Source organism: Mesoplodon densirostris, chromosome 3 (assembly GCF_025265405.1).
Source record: "Mesoplodon densirostris isolate mMesDen1 chromosome 3, mMesDen1 primary haplotype, whole genome shotgun sequence".
NCBI classification, from domain to species: Eukaryota; Metazoa; Chordata; class Mammalia; order Artiodactyla; family Ziphiidae; genus Mesoplodon; species Mesoplodon densirostris.
In genome coordinates this window covers 177,330,755-177,356,032 of record NC_082663.1, presented here as the reverse complement: position 1 = coordinate 177,356,032, position 25,278 = coordinate 177,330,755, and the positions used below count along the sequence as shown (strand labels likewise).

Here is a 25,278-nt window from a genome sequence, read left to right as displayed (position 1 = left end):
AATCACCATTTTGCAAACACTGTTGTAGTAACTGATTCAGGTGGGCATTAGTGGGTGCTCAGAGCATTGAATGAAAGATTATTAGCCAGGTTATAAAATTCGCCTTCATCAATAAAGGTAAAACCCGACATATGCTTCCTGATGTAGCATGCTGGAAGGATATAACGTCACCTGTGTAGCGTTCCTACCAAAAATGTTTACTTTGGAGATCTAATCATGAGGAAACAATCAGACAAATCCAGGTTGAGGGACATTTTTAAACCATATTGCCTGGACTCATCAAAAAAGTTAATGTCGTGAACGACCAAAAGGGACTGAGGAACCTGTTTTAGATCAGAAGAGACTAACAAGAAGAGACAACTAAGCACAGTACCCACAAGGCCTGATAAGGTACTGGGTACTCAACTAACCTAAACAGTTCTGAGAGTCATTATTAGAATCAGTCAGAAGTATTTTGAATGTGGACAGTATGTTGCAGAACAATGTCATATCAGAGTTCAGTTTCTTGAGTATGATAAATGAACTGTGTCCTTGTTCTTAGGAGATAATGCTGAAGTATTTAAGAAGGAAATGTAATGATGTTTGCAACTTATTCTCAATTGGTTCAGCAAAAATAAATACACACAGAAAAGGTGAAGTGTTACCAGCTGACAGATCTAAATAAAAAGTGCATGAGTGTTCATATAGTATTGAAACTATACTGTAGGCTTGAAAATTCTCAAAATAAAAGAAGAATTGAATTGTTTATTAAAGTAGCCATACTCAAGCAGAGGAAACAGATTCACATTAAAGAATAACAATGGAGAAAGTTTTCAATAAAATAGGTGAAATCAGGTATCACAACTAGGTTTTTACTTAATCGGCATCTCTGGCAAATTAATCCTGGCTGCTGGGCATGTTGAAATGCATGGGATTCCGAGGCCATATTCATGATTTATTAGCATTGTTTGCCAAGGGTTTCAGATGAGAGAGTGGTGATGAATGTTCCAAATATTTGTCATCTTTTCTTGAATGTTCACATCGTTACAGTCTAACTAGTTCTTAACTCTTTATCAGTCACTACTTGATCTAACCCTAATTTTATCCTGAGCTTACATATTCTCTGGCATTAATGTCTTCCCCCCACCCCACCCCACCCCAGAAGCTGGGCCAAGGCTTCACAGTCTTTAAAAGTGAAGTGTCTGAGGCAATCCTTAAATTAAGTTGTTTGAGCCCAGATCACCTTTTATGGGTGGGGAATGAGAAAGTCTGTGAACCTCTCCTGAAATTTGAAGGGGGTGTCCTACCATCAGATTCTCTAAGGGATTTACGACCTAAAATGGTTGAGACTAATGCCTTTGCTGGTATTCTGATGATCTGCTGTAATTATTTTTCACTTTGTTTGGCCAGCAGTGTTTTAGTCTCCTTTCCTGTCACTCTTCCCAGTCTCCTCCATTGTAGTAGCATCATGAGACTACCTGTGTTTGGCTCCTCTCTCTAGTCCCTTTAAAATTGTCCTTTGCCCTTTGAGAGCAGATGCAGTTTTCATGTAATCAAGAGCAGGTGTAAAGGAAAAAGCACTCCTGTGTGTCTCTCTTACTACTCACACAGAAAACTTCACTTCCGACACTTCTGGTCACCAAATGTTTGTGGGGTTTTCCCCATACCAAACAATTTTCAGCAACACTAGCTGGGTGTCCTGTAATTCAATTTGATTCTGACACTATCTGCCTGGGATTATCATCAGATCCCACAAGTTAAGGGCTCAGTCCCACAAGACATCGCACCCCCCACACCACTGTTTCAGAAGCCAGTTGCAAGTCCCACGTTGTCACCAGTACTTCTGACCCACCAGCTGTAAGTTGAGGTTCCCAGAACCCCCTCCTCCGGTCCAAAAATTTGTTAGAATGGCTCACAGAACTCAGGGGAAAACTTACATTTACTGATTCATTATAAAGGATATAATAAAGAGTACAAGTGAAAGCGTACATACATAGGGCAAGGTGTGTGAGAAGGGGCTCTCTGGCATGCCATCCTCTCATCACCTCCATGTGTTCACCAACGTGGACGACCTCCATACTTTGGCATTTTTATGCAGGCTTCACGTCTCTAGTCCCTCTCCCTCCCCAGAGGATTGGGAGTTGGGGCCGAAAGGTCCAAGCTTCTCATCATGGCTTGGTCTCTCTGGTGACCTGCCCCCATCCTGCAGCTATCCAGGAGCCCGCCAAGATTCACCCCATTGGAACAAAAGACACTCCCACCACCCAGGGAATTCCAAGGGTTTTAGGAGCTCTGTGTCAGGAACCAAGGTCAGAGACCTGACATTAGAACAAAAGGTGCTCCTAGTGCTGTCACTTAGGAAGTTGCAAGGGTTTTAGGAGCTTTGTCCCAGGAACCAGGGACAGAGACCAATATGTATCTTTTCTACTATTTCACAGCAGATAATTTTCCACTCTCTTTGCAAAGTGAACATTAAGGAGCCTTGATGATAGGATATGCTCAATAAATACTGTTGAAGGGATGGTTGAAATAATTAAATGCTTCTCCCAAACAGCTTTCCAATTAAAATTAGGTGGTGCTCATTTAGTGTTGTTTGAATGAATGACATTCCATGGATTGGTTCCCTTGGCTACCTGTGCAGCTTTCCCGGCTCCTTTTCCAGCTTGAGTCTTCAAGAGGGAGCCTCAGAACTGATTTCTAAAACCATTTGTACCTGGTGTGATTATAAAGCAATGAGACTGATTGTCGTCTGTTGTTTGTGGGATCCGTCTCAGTTACTTTATAGCCATACCTGGTATCTTATACTGCAGATCATGGCCTGTTGAACAACATTTTAAAAGCACTTAAGGTTTCTAAATGGAAATTTTAAATGGTTTAGCATCGTTTTATGATTTTTTTCTGACTTACTGATCAGAACTCTTACTTCAGAAAGATAATTAGAGTTAAGTTTGTTGCTTGCTTTAATTTTGCAGTTTTCTTTCTGTTTTTGGATTTTTAATCAGTATTCTGATAAACTGCTGATAAATTCTGATGAAATGACTGGCACAATTTTGAATAAGGTTATACAAAGGTGTATGTTCCATTGGGTTAAGCTTCTCATAAAACTTTTTATTATTTCTTTTCAGTTGTATATGGTCTTTTGGCTGCACATTGTACAAGGATAGTCCTTTTAGTTAAATATGATGAATGAAACATATAAACTAAATATTTAGTAGTAGTAGTCATTGAAGCCTTCGAAAGGGCAAATTTGAGGGGTTTTTATTTTGTTTTGGTGGTTTACATTTATATGCACAAACTTTATTCAAATTTAAGTAAGTGGTTATAATTTTCTCTTTCCCAAAATAAAATGTCTGTTCTTCTCCCTTTGACCCCCACAGTCTCGGGGCTCTTTGAAGAAGGCCTATTGTAAAAGTTGCATGTTGCCACAGGCAGCTTCACCTTATGAAAGGATGACCACTGACAGCTGGATTGGTGGTAGAAAGGCTTCTCTTTTTGCTTAAAAGAAAGTGGGAAATTATTCCCTTTCTGGAGAAGGAAAGGGATAGAAATTTCATGCTGTGCATAGGAGAGAGAGTCACTTGCCTTTCCTGTATTACTGCTTATGTAATTGAAAGAACTGGACGACTAGGAGAGCAACTTACAAACATCCTTATGAGTAACTTAGTGGCTGTAGCGGAACCTCTGGACAGCTGTTAGAAGCTGCAAGTATTTTGATGCCAGACTAGTCCAGACTTTTGAAGTTTGGACATTTCTCAGGAAGGGTTTGATTTCCACAGGATTTCTGGGGTAAATGAAAAAGGAACCTTCCTCCAGTCCGACCTACACATAGAATCAAAGTTAGTTTCAACTGTTATTGATTGAAGATACCACCATTTGGCATTTTGCTGTTGGAACTCTATTATCAGATTTGTGTCCTAAGCCAGTGAAATTATAAAACTGTATATCCTGTACTTCTGCTTCTTTCTATTCCTTGTGCTAGTTCTACACACAGTAGGTGCTCCATAAACATTTGTAAGAAAGATTAATGTAAAAAGTACCAATTTTTGTACTATGTTTTTCACCTTTTTATAATGAGTTGGGACTCTCAAAAGAACATTTTAAAGATGGAAAAGGTTTTACAGTGAAAACCTGCCATGATTTTATCACATTTCTATTGGTGTATAATACAATGCTGTGTACCATCTTTTGTTACATTTGGCTGATTTAATAATCTCTTTTAAATATAGTTGTCAGATAAATTAATATGGTTCTTAACACTGCAATCGTGTTTATGCTTCAAGTGCGTTTAAGTCTTAAGTAGTACACAACAAGTTTGTGGTCCCACTTGGTGCCAGCATACCCAACTGCAACTTCATTTCATTTGAAAAGTTGAATCTGCAAACCCTTGCCATTAGCAAAAATTACAGTAGTTTTGCTAAGTAGCATTTTTATATATTTGATCTATAAATTTTAAATGTCACTTGAGTATATATATTTATTTTACATTACAGGCACTGGAGATATTATTGCTGTCATGATTACAGAACTGAGGGGTAAGGATATTTTGAGTTACCTGGAGAAAAACATCTCTGTACAAATGACAATAGCAGTTGGAACTCGAATGCCGCCAAAGAACTTCAGCCGTGGCTCTCTAGTCTTCGTGTCAATATCCTTTATTGTTTTGATGATTATTTCTTCAGCATGGCTTATATTCTACTTCATTCAGAAGATCAGGTACACAAATGCCCGGGACAGGAACCAGGTGAGCTATCAGTACTCTATATTGCTTGATGCTTACTGGCCATCATTCATAGACATCTGTTATAATCATACATAATACAAATATCTTTTCATTAAAAAAAGTGGTAACCCTCAGTCATTTTAATATGTCAAAAACGTATCTACACAAGTATTTTAAGGATATTTGAAATACCTAAATGGAGAAATTATTAAATTTACAGTGATCACGTGGAATATTTCAGGTAAATGGTTAGCTTAATATCATAGTGTGATCTAGCTAATTCTGGTAATTTGAAGAAATATACAAAGTTGCATTTTTAAGCTGGTAACATTTGTTGTCAGTGGCAGGGGAGTTGGAAGGGTGGGGGAGGGAGACTTTTCACTATATATATTTTTGTTCCATGTGAAATTTTTTTCCCATGTGAATTTTGAACTATGTATTATCTATTCAGAAAAAATAAATTAAAAATAAATTATCTGTCCTATTTAAGCTTAGCCATGGGGCAGTGATGAGGTGGGGAAGGACCAATAGAAGAGATATATCTAGATAGTCATCCTAGAAATTCCATTGACCAGTGCAGTGGATTTCAGATGAATGAATAAAGACACAGAAAAGACAATATACTGCCCTGTAGTAAAGGGCTTGCAGATGGTTTTCTGTGAGTTTATTACTTAGTTTGTTTGATGTGCTATATATAGAATATCTACCCTGGAGCCAGGTTTGAGGTATTAGGTCCCATTACCAGTCCTATGCTTTTCTAGGACACTAAGAAGTAAATTGCTTGGAGAGTGGTCTCAAGACAATTTTTATACAACACCATCCTCTCCTCAGAGTACATCTAAGTCCCCGTGGGGGGGTGTGAAATTTTCATCCTTCCTCATTCTAGTGAAAAGAGCACAGACTTGGGTGTGGAGTTCAAATCCTGACCTTACCACCAGTTTGCCCTTGTCCCTCTTGCACAGTTTTTTTAGCTTCTCAACTTGTTTCTGCATCTGAAAATAAGTATAAAATATTTGAAAACTCTAATTTATTGAACATTTGTGTGCCAGGCTCTGTGCATCATCCTGTACATCTTTAAAATTTTTTTTTTTTTTTTTTTTTTTTTTGCGGTACGCGGGCCTCTCACCGTTGTGGCCTCTCCCGCTGCGGAGCACAGGCTCCGGACGCTCAGGCTCAGCGGCCATGGCTGACGGGCCCAGACGCTCCACGGCATGTGGGATCCTCCCAGACCGGGGCACGAACCCCTGTCCCCTGCATCGGCAGGCGGACTCCCAACCACTGCGCCACCAGGGAAGCCCTTTAAAATTTTTATCATGATAATTTTTATTATTTATAATTTCAGACTTACGGAAAGTTACAAGAGTAATATAAAGTATTTCCTTGCCCAAATTCTCCAACTGTTAACATTTTACCATATTTCCTTTTTAACCATTTGAGAGTAAGTTTGAGATAAGATGCCCCTTTACCCTTAAATACTTCGCTGTGTACTTTCTAAAAGCAAGAACATTCTCTTATATAACCACAGTGTATGATTATCAAAATAATGAAATTAACATTAATATCATTATCTGATCTATAGACCTTTTCTAAGTTTTGTGAAATTATCTTAATAATGTCCTTTATAGCAAAGAAACCCTGGATTGATCCAATCAAATTGTATGTTGTGTTCAGTTGTCAACGTCTCTTTTAATCTGTTTCATGACATTGACATTATTGAAGAGTACAGGCCAGTTGTTTTGGATTTGAGCTTGTCTGATGTCTGATGTTCCTTCATGATTAGATCCAGGTTATATGCATTTTTGTCAGGAATACCAGTCCTTTACATTTGTTAGTTTTTTATTTTGAGATAGGTGTAATTTCACATACGTTTGTGAGAAATAATACAGAGAGATCCCAAATACCCTTCACCCATTTTCTCCCAGCGGTAAAATCTTGCATAACTATAGTATATATCACAACCAGGATGTCAACATTGATGCAATCCACTGATCTTATTCAGCTTTCTCCAGTTAAACTTGTGCTGGTGTGTGTATAATTCTGTGCAGTTTCAGGTGACCACCTCCACAGTCAAGATACAGATCCATTATCACAAGGATCCCTTGTGCAAATTCTTTTATAGCCACAGCCACCTCTCTCCTACACCCCTGCCTAACCCCTGACTACACTAGTCTGTTACCCACTTTGTAGTTTTATCACTTCAAGAATGCTATATGGGGCCTCCCTGGTGGCGCAGTGGTTAAGAGTCCGCCTGCCGATGCAGGGGATACGGGTTCGTGCCCCGGTCTGGGAGGATCCCATATGCCGCGGAGTGGCTGGGCCCGTGAGCCATGGCCGCTGGGCCTGCGCATCCGGAGCCTGTGCTCCACAACGGGAGAGGCCACAACAGTGAGAGGCCCGCATACCACAAAAAGAAAAAAAAAAAAAAAAAAAGAATGCTATATGAATGGAATCACGTAATATTTAACTTCTAGAGTTTGGATTTCTTCATCTAACGTAATTCCCTTGAGATCCTTCCAAATTGTTACATGTCAATAGTTCATTCCTTTTTATTGCTGAGTAGTATTCTACGGCTTGGATGTACTATAACTTGGTTAACGAAGTTGTTTCCAGTTTTGACTATTATAAATAAAGTGACTATGAACATTCATGTACAGGTTTTTGTGTGAACATGAGTTTTCATTTCCTTGGCATAAATGTTCAAGAGTGCAATTTTTGAGTTATTATGATAAGCACATATTTAATTTTGTAAGAAACTGCCATACTCTTTTCCCAAGCAGCTGTACTATTTTAAATTCCCAGTAGAAATGTATCCCTGATACAGTTCCTCTGCATCCTTGACAGCATTTGGTGTTGTCACTATTTTGCATTTTAGTGATTCTGATAGGTGTATAGTAATATCTCTTTTGTGATTTTAATTTGCATTTCTCCAATGACTACTGATGTTGAACATCTTTCATGTGCTAAATGCCACCTGTATAGCCTCTTCAGTGAAATGTTTATTCGTGTCTTTTACCCATTTTCTACTGGGTTGTTTGTTTTTTACTGTTGAGTTTTGAGAGTTCTTCATACATTCTAAATACAAGTCTTGTCAGAACTGTGGTTTGCGAATATTTTCTCCCAGTTTCTCCCAGAATCTTTTGAAGAGCAAAATATTTAATTTCGATGAAGCTTAATTTATCAGTTTTTCCTTTTATAAATTGTGCTTTTGCTGGCAAGTCTAAAAACTCTTTGACTACCCCTAGATACCAAAGATTTTCTAATTTTTTTCAAAAAGTTTTACATTTAAGTCCATGATCCATTTTGAATTAATTTTTGTGTAAAGTGTGAGGTTTAGGTTCAGGTTCCTTTTTTTGCTTATGTCTGTCCAGTATTGCATCTTTGTCAAAACCACAAAGCTTGATTCCTTGCCCAATCTTTTCCGCCTTCTTTCCAATTCTTGTTTCCCAGCAACAAGTCACCTCTTTCAACTCTTTTATCTGTTCCTTCTGTTATTAACTTCATATAACTAAGTAGCATGCTATACTCCTTTTTTAAATAAATTAAAGGTGTTTTTTAAGTATATTGTCATCATGAAAGAGTGAAAGTAAAATGATCAAGAGTAGCTCTAAAAGGGTGTTCTTGACAAGAAAACCCTAAAATATTGGTTTGAATGTAGCGCATCTCAAGGACTTTTGAAAAAAGCAAATGGTTTGTCCCAGGAGCCTGCTCTTTGACGGTACTGCTTTAATTAGCACCCACCATGGGGCCTGTGTGTGATGAAGGACTCAACATAGTCACCATCTGGCGCAGGCCACAAACGGGAACTGGTTTTGCGGCTGACTGCGCGCAGACTTCCTAAGCATTCTTCTCTCCAGACGCTGCTGTAGCAGAGTGGTATTCTGACCTTTGTTCCTCCTTCCGTTTTTCCTAAGGTTGAGAAGCACTTGATGAAATTTTTATGTGGCTTAAAAAGCTTAGCTTATTAAAGTTTAATACGAAGATGGCAGCAGCTCAACTGGTTGAAACCTTTGGCTATTTTAAAAGAGAAACCAGAACTATTAGTGGAGAAAAATAAGTGAGTTTAAGGAGAGACTCATTTTCTCCCACAAACTGTCATCGTGAAGCAGTTCTTTCTACAGAATATGCTACCAAAGAGAACCATGTGTTGTGAATAACTTTCTAAGCACAGTGTAATGTACACAATTGACACCATTTTACATTGGAAATAAGAATCTAATGCTTTGGCTTTTTAGTGTATGCCAGGTGTCTATGGTTGCTCTTCTTGAAAACTTGTTAGAATATATCTGAATACAAATAGGTCAGATGATGGCTGATGGTAAACTTAAATGTCACCTTCTAATAAGACAGTGATAGTTATTCTACACAAGAGGATAGATGTTTGGTGTGTTTTATTGAAAGGGTACTTAAGGTTTTTCTGAGAAATGTAAACTTGTTCACAATTACATAGTTAATATTGTACCCTTAATTTCAAAGTGGTCAAGTTTGACAAACTAGAACAATAAAACTTTTATTTTACTGTTGAGGAATAAGACAGGTATTAAAAATTCCATAACCTAGGACTACTGAGTTTAGAAGGTCTTCTTACGAAAATCCCCTGTGAAAATGCATATGGTTTTAAGGTATTTAAAACTCGTTATAGCTTCTTGCCAAAATGTGTATGCAGTATTCTTAGACTTTATACATATCTCAAGGTTACTGAAATGAAATACGCTTTTGCTGCCCATTTTTATCTCGGAAGATAGCTAACTGAAGAATACACTTGCACGTGCGAGTATGGAAGAACACTGAATGTTCTTCAGAGGAAGGCTAGTACTTTGCATATATAATCTTCAAAAATGGTGGGTTCAAAAGTCTTTTCCTTCCAGATTGGAAGGGGAGAAGTTATTGTGCATACTGTCAAGGTTTTTCCCCTAAGAAAAGATTATGTAGTCAAAAAGGGACAGATTTCTTCATAGTTGGATGGTAGACTGAATTTTATTATGTTTTTTAGGGATTGACAATTCCAGAAGAACTAGAAAAGGAAACTAGATCTTTGAACTGAGAATGTATTATTTTACCACTTTTTAAGTATATTGCAAGTGTTCTATCTTCTTTTTCATGTCTTGCTATTATGATCAATTTACATAAATAAATACCACTTTCTATATTCAGAGACTATATGCCTTCTAAACATTATATCAAAGCTTAAGACTTTGTTTTTCTAGCACAAAATATTTTCTTGAGGGCTTCCCTGGTGGCGCAGTGGTTGGGAGTCCGCCTGCCGATGCAGGGGACATGGGTTCGTGCCCTGGTCTGGGAGGATCCCACGTGCCGCGGAGCGGCTGGGCCCGTGGGCCATAGCCGCTGGGCCTGTGCGTCCGGAGCCTGTGCTCCGCGGCGGGAGAGGCCACAACAGTGAGAGGCCCGCGTACCACAAAAAAAAAAAAAAAAAAAAAAAAATTTGTTTTCTTGAGATCAGAGTGTTTCTAAGATATTCAGTTCTACATCCTTGGGGTTTAGCACAGGGCCTGGCATGTCACAGTATCTCAGTAAATGCTTAAATGAATTAAAGAATGAGATTACATTCTATTGGGAAGGCAGACAGGTGTAATCAAAATACCGTGTAGTATAAGAGTTATTCTTTTGGGGGCTTCCCTGGTGGCGCAGTGGTTGGGAGTCCGCCTGCCAATGCAGGGGACACGGGTTTGTGCCTCAGTCCAGGAAGATCCCACATGCCGCGGAGCGGCTGGGCCCATGAGCCATGGCCGCTGGGCCTGCGCGTCCGGAGCCTGTGCTCCACAACGGGAGAGGCCACAACAGTGAGAGGCTTGCGTACCGCAAAAAAAAAAAAAAAAAAAAAAAGAGTTATTCTTTTGGAGCAGAGTGATATTACTAGAGTATTATCCAGAGGAGGTAGTGACATTTGAGCTGAATTTTAAAGGATGAATAAGACTTCGTCAGACAGGAACTGGGTGGAAATTCAGGCAAAGGGATCATTTTCCATAGAGCTGTGGGGAGATAAAAGGAGAGACAGAAGAGTTGAATGGCGTCAGAAATAGTAGGGAGGAGACCTGAGACTGAACTGATACTGGATGAGCATATTGACACTAGAAGATGAAGGGCTTGACTCTCATGCTGAAAAATTTAGACTTTACTCTCTAAGCAGTAAGGAGTCATCAAAGGTTTTTTAGCAGTGGAGTGATAGATTTTTTTCTATTAGGAGAGGCTTGGGGGAAAGAGTTCTTAAAGAGGAAAATATTGAAGAGCAAAGGAAAATAATATTAATAAAGCAAGGGTATGTAGAGAGCTGGGGGAGGGATAGGGGCACAGACAAATGGTTACCTTGGAAAACTGTTGGGGATACTTTTCAGGCAAAAGAGAAAAAGGTAGTAGTGATGAGAGTGAATGAAAGAAGGTGCTGACTACAAGACAGTTATTTCAGTCAGGGAAAAATTATATTTACAGCACCTGAATTTCACCTGTGTCTAAAAGAAGAAAGCCCTATTATCTGCTGATATAGACCTAATTCTGTATCTATGGGAGAGTTCTGATGACTGAACAGAAACCGGAGATGAGTCTCATTAAAGTGACCTGCCATCAATATATTGTGAACCATCTGGCTTTGAACAGATCATTCCTGTTAAATTAAGCAGTATGAGTTGTTTTAAATTGTTTTCTACCGATTTAAAACTTTTGGATACTCTGCATCCAAATATAGAATAGTGTTCACATTGGTATTCTTGATGTCTTTAACCAAGTGAAATAAATTAATCTAGCCCTTGATGATCAATATCCCTTCATATTTTATAATATGGGAAGTCTTTTAGGCATTTATAATGGAAAAAGAACTGGACTAGAAAGTCAGGAGACCAAAGTTTCTGGTCCCAGCACTTTTACTAACTTTAGATAGATCACCTTAGTTCTCTCTGGATTTGGGTTTTCTCCTTTGTATAATAAAATGATGCATCCCTGTGGTTTTGTCCCATTCTGTAATGTTCTGTGTGTGGTGAGGTGGAAACTTGAGTAACTTTGTTAACTGAAGTCAGAAGTATGGAGAATATGAGTGGGGAGAGGGTTATGGGAAATGCTTTGGAAGCTAGGGTTGGTAGTTTATACTTAGTATAGTGAGTCTCAAATTTTAGTAGGCAAAAGAATCATGTGGGGGCACTTTTTCCCCCTCCTTCCCCTCCTCTTTTTCTTCTCCTCCTCCTCCTCCTCCTTTACTTTCAAAAACTGCAGATTCCCAAGACACCTCCCCCCTCCAGTCTTTTCAGGAAGTCTGGATAGGACATACTTACCAGCTCTCAATCTGAGCAAATTACTTAATCTCTCTGTGCCTTAATTTCCTCTTCTATAAAATGGGAATAATGTAATTCTTTCTCATAAAATGGTTGTGAAGGTGTCATGAGTCAGTACATGTGAAGGACTTACCACAGTACCTAGCACATGGTATGTACTGAATAAATCTTAGTTACTATAAATATCATCATTATTTCATATTATTATTAAGTACTTGGCATGGTAGTCAGGTGATGGTAAGGGATCTTAAAAAAAAATGATCTTCACAAAAGGAATTTTTGCTTCATCTTAGATATTTGAGAGTCAGCATGACGCAAATAGTATTAAAATCAAGAGGTGAGGGGAAAATGGCTTTTAGACAGATCCAAGTAAGAGAACAAAATCATAGCTGAGATATACCTGTCACAATGTGATGGGAAATGTTGAGGGAGGTATTTAAAACTCAAGGGATGGTCCAAAAGAAGGTAGTTAACACAGAAGCCAAGTTCCAAGAAAAATACTACAATGAAGATATTTAACATTATTATCAAACACAAGGAAAAGATGTTTTTTACTTTTGCTGCAGGACGTTTTGAAAGTTCAGAAGTGGAAGTGATGATATATCTAAATATTTATGGGAGATCTCTAATTAGGTGCCCTACATACATTCAGATCAACTTGCTGAAGCTGAACTCCTCCCATCAGTGCCTGCTCTCCTCTCTCTGCCAGTCTCTCATCTACCGTGATGCCTCTCCCACATAGCCAGTCACTAACTAGAAAGCTGGGATGGCCATTCTTGACTTCCCTCTCTTCTCATTCCCCCACATCAGTCAGTCATTAGGTTCTGTCAGTCGTACCTCCTAACTCTTTCTTACTTTGTCCTCTCCTCTTGTCCCACTACTACTTGCCTAATTCAAGCCCTACTTATCTCTCTGAAGTACTAGACTCTACCTGGTCTCTCTGTCTCCAGTCTTTTCTGTGTCACATACATTCTTCTCTGGAAGTCAGATCTGAATTCTCCAAAATTCATATCTCATCATGGAACTCTTTTGTTTAAAATTCTTCAGTACAATTCTGATCTGAGCAGGATGGAAGTAGTGGGTATTTTGTTTAATCTTCCCAAATCCCTTTAAAAAATACAAAGAACAACTAGGATAGCAAAAGGAAAAACCCACAGACAGCATCTTCAATGATGCCAAGGAGCAGCGTACCTCCAAGAACTTCTGGAAAAGGAGTGGTCACACCAGACAACTAGCAGCAGCAAGACCTGCACTGTAGCTCCAAGAAAAGGAGCCAAAAGAAGAAAAGGGTGGTCCTAAGAACCAGAAATCAGAAGGAAAGGGCTTCACTCAGAGGGGAAACCTCAGCAAATAAATCTGAGAACAACTGGTAAAATAGATATAGCACCACAGACTCTAAATTGTAAACAATTGAAAAAAAGACCTTGGAAACCCATTAAGGAACTTTAGGGAACACAGGGTGGTGGGGCAGCCTCAGCCCTTGAGGCAGTCAGTAACACACATGAGCATACACACTGAGCCTGGATGGATAGATGGATGGATGGATGGATCAATCTAGGTAAACACTTTAAAACTGTATAAAATCTATATGAGAAAAACTACAAAACACTCCTGAAAGACGTATATACTTAAATATATATACTGTATATATACAGTATATACTTAAATGGAAAAGACACCTTCTTCCTATTGAATATAATCATTCAATACAATGAATGTATCAGTTCTTCCTAAATTCATTCGTAAGTTTAACTTAAGCCCAATAAAATTATTTTCCGATATTTTTCTGGGGTTAGATAAGGTAATTATAAAATTTATTTAGAAGAATAAGTAATGAAGAAAAAAATCCTGAAAAAGAGGAGCAGTGAACAGGTGGCTAGCCACACCAAGTTTTATAATACCTAATAAAGCCTCTTATTAAAAAGACTGTTAAGAGTTAATCCATGAATAAACAGAGCAATAGAACAAAATGCAAAATCCAAAAAATAGACACAACTGAGTGTTGAAATTTAATACAAAGCATCATCTCAAATCAGTGGAGAAATATGAACTTTTTAATAAATGGTGTGGGACAATTGGAAAAAGACAAAATCAGATCCATTCCTCAGTTGTACACCAGGATAAATTTCAAATGAAGCAGAGATCTAATTATAAACAATAAAACTACACATATTAGGAGAAAATGAAGGCTAAATTTTCCTTTTTGATGGAGAATTTGGAACACTTTGAATTACGGCTCAAAATCCAGTAGAGTAATAAAGATGATTGATGAATTTGACTATTTTTTAAAGGAAAAATCCAAAAAATGAGTGACAAAAAAGATATTTGCAATTTACATTATAGACAAAGGGTTAATGACACTGATATATAAAGAAGACCTCCCCCCCCAAAAAAGACAGAAAACCTGATAGAAAAAAAATGGGCAAAAAAAATAAATAGTTCACCAGAAAGAAATGCAAATAGTTCTTAAAATGTTAAAAGATGTTCAGCCACATTCATAAGTTAAATATGACTTAAAACCAAAGTGAGATACACAGTCATAAGTTAAATATGACTTAAAACCAAACTAAGATTTCTTATTAATCAGTGCAGGGGAAAAAAATATTCTAAGGTTTGACAACATACTTTCTTGATGAGGTTATAGGGGAAACAAGCATACTCATACATTGATGATGAGAATGCAAAATGGTACAGTTCCTGTGGTGGGGAAGTGGGAATCTGTAATATCTTGCAAAATGCATGTGCACTTATCCTTTGTCTTAGTAACCTCACTAGTAGGAAATTAGCCTGATAATGAACTTGCAAAAGTAAAAAATGACATATTTGTTATACAGTTCACTCTGATATTATTTACAATAACAAAAGACTTGAAACATTCAAATGTCCATCAATAGGAGTTTGCTTGAATAAACTAGTACTCTACACATGAAATACTCTAAATGCAATGGAGTAGTGTATAGCTGTAAAAGAGAATGGTTTCTAAAGCTCTCTGGATGTTGCTATGGGGCGACCTCTTAGTGCAGAACAGTTTTAGCATACCAATTTATTGTAAGAAGGGGGGACCATGAAAACATTGGTATATAGATATATAGATATATAGATATACATATCACATATATACATATATTCACACGTACATAATGTGCGTTTATTTTCAAAAGGAAACAATGTAAGGATAAAGCAAAAATTAACATAAAGAGTTGTTATTTGGGGGGAAGGGAACAGGATGGAGGAGATAGAGATTGATGAGACTTCCCTGTACTGGTTTTATAGTTTTAACTTCAGAACCATCTAAATGTTTTAGATGTTATTTTTAAAAAACAAAAGAAATCATCAAAATTGAAAATAAATGGAACCTAAATATATTTCAAGATGATGATATAAGCACATAGAGAAAGGAATTGTTTTAGGGGACTTTTATTTGACAGTACATTTCTATTGGGATACATTCTAAGGATAAAAAAAGTCTAAGCTGGAGCTTTCAGCAGCAAGGAGGTACTTGAGAACAAGCTCTTGTAAATGTGAAACTCTGGGCCATTGATCGACAATGTTTTCAAACAATAATGAGGACAGGACTCATCAAGCATACCGAGTATATGGAATTTTTAAAAAGCAGCCCACAGGATAGAACCAAGATGGTGGAGTAGAAGGACATGCTCTCACTCCCTCTTGTGAGAACACCAGAATCACAACTAACTGCTGAACAGTCATCAACAGGAAGACACTGGAACTCACCAAAAAAGATAGCCCACATCCAAAGACAAAGGAGGAGCCACAATGAGACGGTAGGAGGGGTGCAATCACAATAAAATCAAATCCCATAACAGCTGGGTGGGTGACTCACAAACTGGAGAACCCTTATACGTTAGAAGTCCACCCACTGGAGTGAAGGTTCTGAGCCCCACATCAGGCTTCCTAACCTGGGGGTCCAGCAACAGGAGGAGGAATTCCTAGAGAATCAGACTTTGAAGACTAGTGGGATTTGACTGCAAGACTCTGACAGGACTGAGGGAAACAGAGACTCCACTCTTGGAGGGCACACACAAAGCAGTGTGCGCATGGGGACCCAGGGGAAGGAGCAGTGACCGCAGGGGAGACTGAACCGGACCTACCTGCTAGGGTTGGAGGGTCTCCTGCAGAGGCAGGGGGTGGCTGTGGCTCACTGTGAGGACAAGGACACTGGCAGCAGAAGTTCTGGGAAATACTCCTTGGCGTGAGCCCTCCTAGAGTCTGCCATTAGCCCCACCAAAGACGTGGGTAGGCTCCAGTGTTGGGTCGCCTCAGGCCAAACAACCAACAGGGAGGGAACCCAGCCCCACCCATCAGAAGACAAGCAGATTAAAGTTTTCCTGAGCTCTGCCCACCAGAGCAACACCCAGCTCTACCCACCACCAGTCCCTCCCATCAGGAAACTTGCTCAGGCCTCTAAGATAGCATCATCCACCAGAGGGCAGACAGCAGAAGCAAGAAGAACTACAGTCCTGCAGCCAGTGGAACAAAAACCACATTCACAGAAAGATAGACAAAATGAAAAGGCAGAGGGCTATGTACCAGATGAAGGAACAAGATAAAACCCCAGAAAAACAACTAAATGAAGTGGAAATAGGCAAACTTCCAGAGAAAGAATTCAGAATAATGAGAGTGAAGATGATCCAGGACCTCGGAAAAACAATGGAGGCAAAGATCAAGAAGATGCAAGAAATGTTTAACAAAAACCTAGAAGAATTAAAGAACAAACAAACAGAGATGAATAATACAATAACTGAAATGAAAACTACACTACAAGGAATCAATAGCAGAATAACTGAGGCAGAAGAACGGATAAGTGACCTGGAAGACAGAATGGTGGAATTCACTGCTGCAGAACAGAATAAAGAAAAAAAAAATGAAAAGAAATGAAGACAGCCTAAGAGACCTCTGGGACAACACTAAACGCAAAAACATTCGCATTATAGCTGTCTCAGAAGGAGAAGAGAGAGAGAAAGGACCCGAGAAAATATTTGAAGGGATTATAGTGGAAAACTTCCCTAACATGGGAAAGGAAATAGCCACCCAAGTCCAGGAAGCACAGAGAGTCCAATACAGGATAAACACAAGGAGAAACATGCTAAGACATATAGTAATCAAATGGGCAAAAATTAAAGACAAAGAAAAGTTATTAAAAGCAACAAGGAAAAAACAACAAATAACATACAAGGGAAAATTATTGAGAGCAGCAAGGGAAAAATGACAAATAACATAAAAGGGAACTCCCATAAGGTTAACAGCTGATTTCTCAGCAGAAACTCTACAAGCCAGAAGGGAGTGGCATGATATACTTAAACTGATGAAAGGGAAGAACCTACAGCCAAGATTACCCTACCCGGCAAGAATCTCATTCAGATTTGATGGAGAAATCAAAAGCTTTACAGACAAGCAAAAGCTAAGAGAATTCAGCAACACCAAACCAACTCTACAACAAATGCTAAAGGAACTTCTCTAAGTGGGAAACACAAGAGGAGAAAAGGACCTACAAAAACAAACCCAAAGCAATTAAGAAAATGGTCATAGGAACATACATACCGATAATTACCTTAAACGTAAATGGATTAAATGCTCCAACCAAAAGACACGGGCTTACTGAATGGATACAAAAACAAGACCCATATATATGCTGTCTACAAGAGATCCACTTCAGACCCAGGCACACATACAGACTGAAAGTGAGGGGATGGAAAAAGATATTCCATGCAAATGGAAATCAAAAGAAAATTGGAGTAGCAATACTCATATCAGATAAAATAGACTTTAAAGAATGTTACAAGAGACAAGGAAGGACACTATATAATATGATCAAGGGATCAATCCAAGAAGAAGATATAACAGTTATAAATATATATGCACCCAACATAGGAGCACCTCAGTGCATAAGGCAACTGCTAACAGCTATAGAAAAGGAAATCAACAGTAGCACAATAATAGTGGGGCACTTTAACACCTCACACCAATGGACAGATCATCCAAACAAAATAAATAAGGAAACACAAGCTTTAAATGACACAATAGACCAGATAGATTTAAGTGATATTTATAGGATATTCCATCCAAAAGCAGCAGATTACACTTTCTTCTCAAGTGTGCATGGAACATTCTCCAGGATAGATCACATCTTGGGTCACAAATCGAGCCTCAGTACAAGTTAAGAAAATTGAAATCATATCAAGCATCTTTTCTGGCCACAATGCTATGAGATTAGAAATGAATTACAGGGGGAAAAAACATAAAAAACACAATCACATGGAGGCTAAACAATACGTTACTAAATAACCGAGAGATCACTGAAGAAATCAAAGAGGAAGTCAAAAAATACCTAGAGGCAAATGACAATGAAAACACGACGATCCAAAACCTATGGGATGCAGCAAAAGCAGTTCTAAGAGGGAAGTTTACAGCTATAAAACCTACCTCAAGAAACAAGAAAAATCTCAAACAATCTAACGTTTCACCTGAAGGAACTAGAGAAAGAACAAACAAAACCCAAAGTTAGCAGAAGGAAAGAAATCATCAAGATCAGACCAGAAATAAATGAAATAGAAACAAAGAAAACAATAGCAAAGATCAATAAAACTAAAAGTTGGTTCCTTGAGAAGATAAAATTGATAAACCATTAGCCAGACTCATCAAGAAAGGTAGAGGACTTGAATCAATAAAATTAGAAATGAAAAAGGAGAAGTTACAACAGACACCGCAAAAATACAAAGCATTCTAAGAGACTACTACAAGCAACTCTATGCCAATAAAATGGACAACCTGGAAGAAATTCTTAGAATTTCTTCTAAATTCTTAGAAATTCTTAAATTTAAGAAATTCTCCTTAAATTCTTAGAAAGGTATAACCTTCCAAAACTGAACCAGGAAGAAGCAGAAAATATGAACAGACCAGTCACAAGTAATGAAATTGAAACTGATTTAAAATCTTCCAACAAACAAAAGTCCAGGACCAGATGGCTTCACAGGTGAATTCTATCAAACATTTAGAGAAGAGCTAACACTGAACTCTTCTCAAACTGTTGCAAAAATTTGCAGAGGAAGGAACACTCCCAAACTCATTCTGTGAGGCCACCATCACCCTGATAACCAAAACCAGACAAAGATACTACAAAAAAAGGAAATTACAGACCAATGTCACTTATGAATATAGATGCAAAAATCCTCAACAAAATACTAGCAAACAGAATCCAACAACACATTAAAAGGATCATACACCATGGTCAAGTGGGATTTATCCCAGGGATGCAAGGATTCTTCAATATGCACAAATCAATCAGTGTGATACACCATATTAACAAATTGAAGAGGAAAAACCATATGATCATCTCAGTAGATGCAGAAAAAGCTTTTGACAAAATTCAATACCCATTTATAATAACTCTCCAGAAGGTGGGCATAGAGGGAACCTGCCTCAACATAATAGAGGCCATATACAACAAACCCACAGCAAACATCATTCTCAATGGTGAAAAGCTGAAAGCATTTCCACTAAGATCAGGAACAAGACAAGGATGTCCACTCTCAGCACTATTAATCAACATAGTTTTGGAAGTCCTAGCCACAGCAATCAGAGAAGAAAAAGAAATAAAAGGAATCCAAACTGGAAAAGAAGAAGCAAAACTGTCACTGTTTGCAGATGACTTGACACTATACATAGAGAATCCTAAAGATGCCACTAGAAAACTACTGGAGCTAATCAATGCACTTGGTAAAGTAGCAGGATACAAAATTAATGCACAGAAATCCCTTGCAATCCTATACACTAATGATGAAAAGTCTCAAAGAGAAATTAAGGAAACACTCCCATTTACCACTGCAACAAAAAGAATAAAATACCTAGGGAGACAAAAGACCTGTATGCAGAAAACTATAAGACACTGATGAAAGAAATTAAAGATGATATCAGCAGATGGAGAGATATACCATGTTCTTGGATTGGAAGAATCAGTATTGTGAAAATGACTATACTACTCAAAGCAATCTACAGATTCAATGCAATCCCTATCAAATTACCAATGGCATTTTTTACTGAACTAGAACAAAAAATCTTAAAATTTGTTTGGAGACACAAAAGACCCCGAATAGCCAAAGCATTCTTGAGGGAAAAAAAAACTGAGCTGGAGGAATCAGACTCCCTGACTTCAGACTATACTACAAAGCTACAGTAATCAAGACAATATGGTACTGTCACAAAAACAGAAACATAGATCAATGGAACAAGATAGAAAGCCCAGAGATAAACCCACACACCTATGGTCAACTAATCTATGACAAAGGCAAGGATATACAATGGAGAAATAGACAGTCTCCTCAATAAGTGGTGCTGGGAAAACTGGACAGCTACATGTAAAAGAATGAAATTAGAACATTCCCTAACACCATACACAAAAATAAACCCAAAATGGATTCGAGACCTAAATGTAAGACCGGACACTATAAAACTCTTAGAGGAAAACATAGGAAGAACACTCTTTGACATAAATCACAGCAAGATCTTTTTTGATCCACCTCCTAGAGTAATGGAAATAAAAACAAAAATAAATGGGACCTAATGAAACTTCAAAGCTTTTGCACAACAAAGGAAACCATAAACAAGACAAAAAGACAACCCTCAGAATGGGAGAAAATGTTTGCAAATGAATCAACAGACAAAGGATTAATCTCCAAAATATATAAACAGCTCATGCAGCTCAATATTAAAAAGCAAACAACCCAATCCAAAAATGGGCACAAGACCTAAATAGACATTTCTCCAAAGAAGACATACAGATGGCCAAGAAGCACATGAAAAGCTGCTCAACATCACTAATTATTAGAGAAATGCAAATCAAAACTACAATGAGGTATCACCTCACACCAGTTAGAATGGCATCAACAGAAAACCTACAAACAACAAATGCTGGAGAGGGTGTGGAGAAAAGGGCACCCTCTTGCACTGTTGGTGGGAATGTAAATTGATACAGCCACTATGGAGAACAGTATGGCGGTTCCTTAAAAAACAAAATAGAATTACCATCTGATCCAGCAATCCCACTCCTGGGCATTTACCCAGAGAAAACCATAATTCAAAAAGACACATGCACCCCAGTGTTCATTGCAGCACTATTTACAATAGCCAGGTCATGGAAGCAACCTAAATGCCCATTGACAAATGAATGGATAAAGATGTGGTACATATATACAATGGAATATTAGCCATAAAAAGGAACAAAATTGCGTCATTTGTTGAGACGTGGATGGATCTAGAGACTGTCATACAGAGTCAGAAAGGGAAAAATATTGTAAGTCAGAAAGAGAAAAATATTGTATATTAACACATATGTGGAACCTAGAAAAATGGTACAGATGAACTGCTTTGCAGGGCAGAAATTGAGACACAGATGTAGAGAACAAACGTATGGACAGCAAGGGGAAAAGCGACGGGGGTGGGGGTGGAGGTTTGATGAATTGGGCGATTGGGATTGACTTGTGTACACTGATGTGTATAAAATTGATGACTAATAAGAACCTGCTGTATAAAAAAATTTTTTAAAGAATTAAGAGATAAAAAAGAAAAAGAAGAATACAAATAAGCTTTAGGAAAAGGTTTACCAGTTTGGTTGGTCCACATTTTCCTTTTTATGTTTGCAAAAGACTGATGCATGATAAAAATATATGATCAATTAAGTCTAAATTTCTTTCTCTGTGTGTAAAATAGAAATTATAAAGAATAAGAAAGTATATAATCAAATATTAATTAGCAGTGTCTTTATCTTTCTAAAATATATAAAAATAATAATATGTTTTAAAATAATGATACGTTTCCTTGGATTAAAAAAAGTTTGGTATTTTGGCCAAAAAAATAAATAAATAAAGCAACCCACAGTGTAAGACCGAATCATCTCTTGTGTGAGGATCTGTATTAAAGATCAGATGACTAAGATGAAAAGTTCCAAGAAGAAGCTTATTATCCTTTAATCCTGAATTTAACTTCCCAAATTAAATTCATTTTATGTTGCAGTTCTGAGGTATCAAAAGCTTTTCTTTTCTTGATATTATATATTATCATAATAACTCAGTATACCATAGGAATTGGAATAAAACGCCAGCTTTCGTTTCTTAGGAATATACTGATAGTCACTGAAATTCATTTCTTTGTCTCTAAGCTTATTTTATTTTAAAGAGTATATATTTTATCATTAAAAAGAAAATTGACAACTGACCTCTTTTGAAAGATAGTTATTTTGTCTAATTTTTCTTTTGAAAACAGAAACATCACTAAACAGTGATGTACAGAGTATGTGAGCTAAATGGGAGTGCAACACCAATTAAGATTTGTTTTTTGAGAGCTAGAAGGTTAAACTGGCCTTTTTATTTTATATTTTTATTTTTGGTGAAGAAATGGTTTAAATGGTGTTAAAAAATCAAATTCATATTTTGTGTCAGTGATAGAAAAATCTTAATGGATATCTATTGAATTTTCTTAGATGCAGTTTTACTGTTCCTTACTTGGGTATTTCTTTTGGTTAACTTATTGTTTCTGATTACATTTTTTACTTCCACATATTTTTTTCTTTATATTCCTGGTAAAACAGCAATAAAATTCAAATATGATGTCAGCTGAGACTATATTAAAAAAATTACTGTATTGGCAAAAAAAAGTCTAAGCTGTATTTAATAGTCTTATTGTTAGTAGTATTGATTGTTATTTTGAACTATTATATGTAGATTGTAGAATAAAGCAAATAAGTAATTATGTTGATGATATTAGAAGCCAAGAATCAGAGTAAGAGAATAAATATTTAAAATACAGAAATTATATAATAATCCTTTAATCTTATTATTGAATTGAAAATGTCAGTATGGACTCCTGGTTTATTTTCCTTTTACTAAAAAATACAGAGCTCCTCTGTCCATGGCAATGACAACCCAGTAACAATGAGTACGTCTCTTTATAGAAGAATTCCAACTAATAAATGCAGTAGGGGACTTCCCTGGTGGCACAGTGATTAAGGATCCACCTGCCAGTGCAGGGGACACATATTCTATCCCTGGTCTGGGAAGATCCCACATGCCGCAGAGCAGCTAAGCCTGTGCACCACAACTACTGAGCCTGTGCTCTAGAGCCCGCGAGCCACAACTACTGAGCCCACGTATCACAACTACCAAAGCCTGCATGCCCTAGAACCCGCAAGCCACAACTACTGAGCCCGCATGCTTCAATTACTGAAGCCCGCATGCCTAGAGCCCGTGCTCTGCCACAAGAGAAGCCACTGCAATGAGAAGCCCATGCACTGCAACAAAGAGTAGCGCCCACTCGCCACAACTAGAGAAAGCCTGTGTGCAGCAATGAAGACCCAGTGCAGCCAAATAAATGCAGAAGGAATGACAGAATTAGAAAATTATTTTATATTCTTAATAAAATAATGAATCTCCACTCCCACCCCATTCCACCCTCAGACTGCTCTAGGATTATTTTCAAATACTATTTCCCACTCAAAAAAAAAAAAAAAACCCAGACATCTTTGGAGAAAAGGCTTTTTTTAGGTTTAGGGAAGCAAATTTATAAGATGAGTATTGTACCAGTTAGCAAGGAAGCTATTGAAGACTACTATGGTGGTATCAAAAAGACCTAGGTGCCATCTTAAAGGAGCTCCCTATATCAGTCAAAGATGAGACTGAGCATTCAGGGAATAAATATTGCAGTTGATTGAAATTGCAGGTTGTTAGAGAACAAATTTGTTATTCTGAAAATCAGTTTTTAAAAACTGAGTCATCTATTTTTTCTGTACAAATTGTATTGCATAGTAACCAGCTAGTTGATGAGGGAAACTTCTTTATAGAAGAATTCCAACTAACAAATGAATTATAGAATTAGAAAATCACCATTTCATTACCCTCAATGAAATGATGGATTTATAGTGCTCATCTGTGGATGCTAAAATCAGATGAAAGACTGATGGGAGCTTCATAATGGATGGATCAAGCACTTAGGACTGTCAGAACCCTTTTTCTCTTCCCTCCACTACTTCAGCACAGCTGCTGATTGTGTTTCTGTAGAATAATGCTGTAGTTGGTGGTTTGACCCCACCTACTTGTAGTCTGGGGTTTGCGAGATACCCTTTCACCTGGTTTTGTTGAAGATGTTTGTGGGCTTTTACTTTTACTCTCAAAGTTTCTCTGTGCATTTTTATGAGGAAATTTGGTAAGACTTGAAAAGGTACACTGACACCACCACCTTGTCCCAGTTGAAGGCCATTCCATCAGGCTTTGCTTCCTGTCCTTCCACTGAATGATTATTGTCGAGGCCACCATGACCTCTACTTGCCATCTCCAGCAGTCACTTCTTAGTTCTCGGGATACTTCCTCAAACTTCATACACCCAAAACTGAACTTGTGATTTCTCCTTCCAAATCTGCTCTTCCTGAATCTTCCTTATGTCATTCAATTGTGTATGTATTCTCTAAGCTGCTCAGCATCATCTTTGACCCCTTTCTTTCTCCCATATTCCACACTTAATCTATCAGTTCTCTCAGATCTACCTTCAAAATATATCCTGTATACTAACACTGAACAAAAAGGAAATTAGGAAACAATTGTATTTACAATAGCATCGAAAAGAGTAAAATATTTAAGAATAAACTTAACCAAGGAGGTAAAAGACTTACACACTGAAAACTACAAAATGTTGCTGAAAGAAATTAAAGATGCAAATAAATGGAAAGTCATACTATGTTCGTGGATTAGAAGAATTAATATTGTTAAGATGACAATAGTACCCAGATTCAGTGCAATCCCTATCAAAATCCCAATTACTTTTTTGCAAAGATAGAAAATTCTATCCTAAAATTCATATGGAATTTCAGGGGGTCCAAATAGTCAAAACAACCTTGAAAAAGAAGAACAAAGTTGGAGGTCTCAAACTTCTGGATTTAAAAACTTAGTACAAAGCTACAGTAATCAAAACAGTGTGGTGCTGGCATACAGACAGACCAATGGAATAGAACTGAGAGCCCAGAAATAAACCCTCACATATATGTTCAAATGATTTTTGATAAGGTGCCAGGACCATTCAGTGAGGAACAGACAGTCTTTTCAACAAATGATGCTGGGAAAACTGGATATCCACATGCAAAAAAATGAAGTTGGACCATTACCTTACACTATGTACAAAAATTAACTTGAAATGGGTCAGAGACCTTAGCATGAGAGCTAAAACTATAAAACAGTATAAGGGAAATGCTTCATAACATTGGATTTAGCAGTGACTTCTTAGATATGACACTAAACGTAC

The 25,278-nt window shown here is 37.6% G+C and overlaps 1 protein-coding gene across 1 annotated transcript in view; it reads left to right on the top strand.

Annotated features, from left to right (window-relative positions):
• Positions 1 to 25,278, top strand: part of RNF130 (ring finger protein 130) — a 101,282-nt gene that overhangs the window by 44,523 nt on the left and 31,481 nt on the right. The window contains exon 3 of the mRNA XM_060095056.1: positions 4,470 to 4,720. Within this exon, the coding sequence (XP_059951039.1) occupies positions 4,470 to 4,720 (251 nt within the window). The remainder of the gene's footprint in view (positions 1 to 4,469; positions 4,721 to 25,278) is intronic.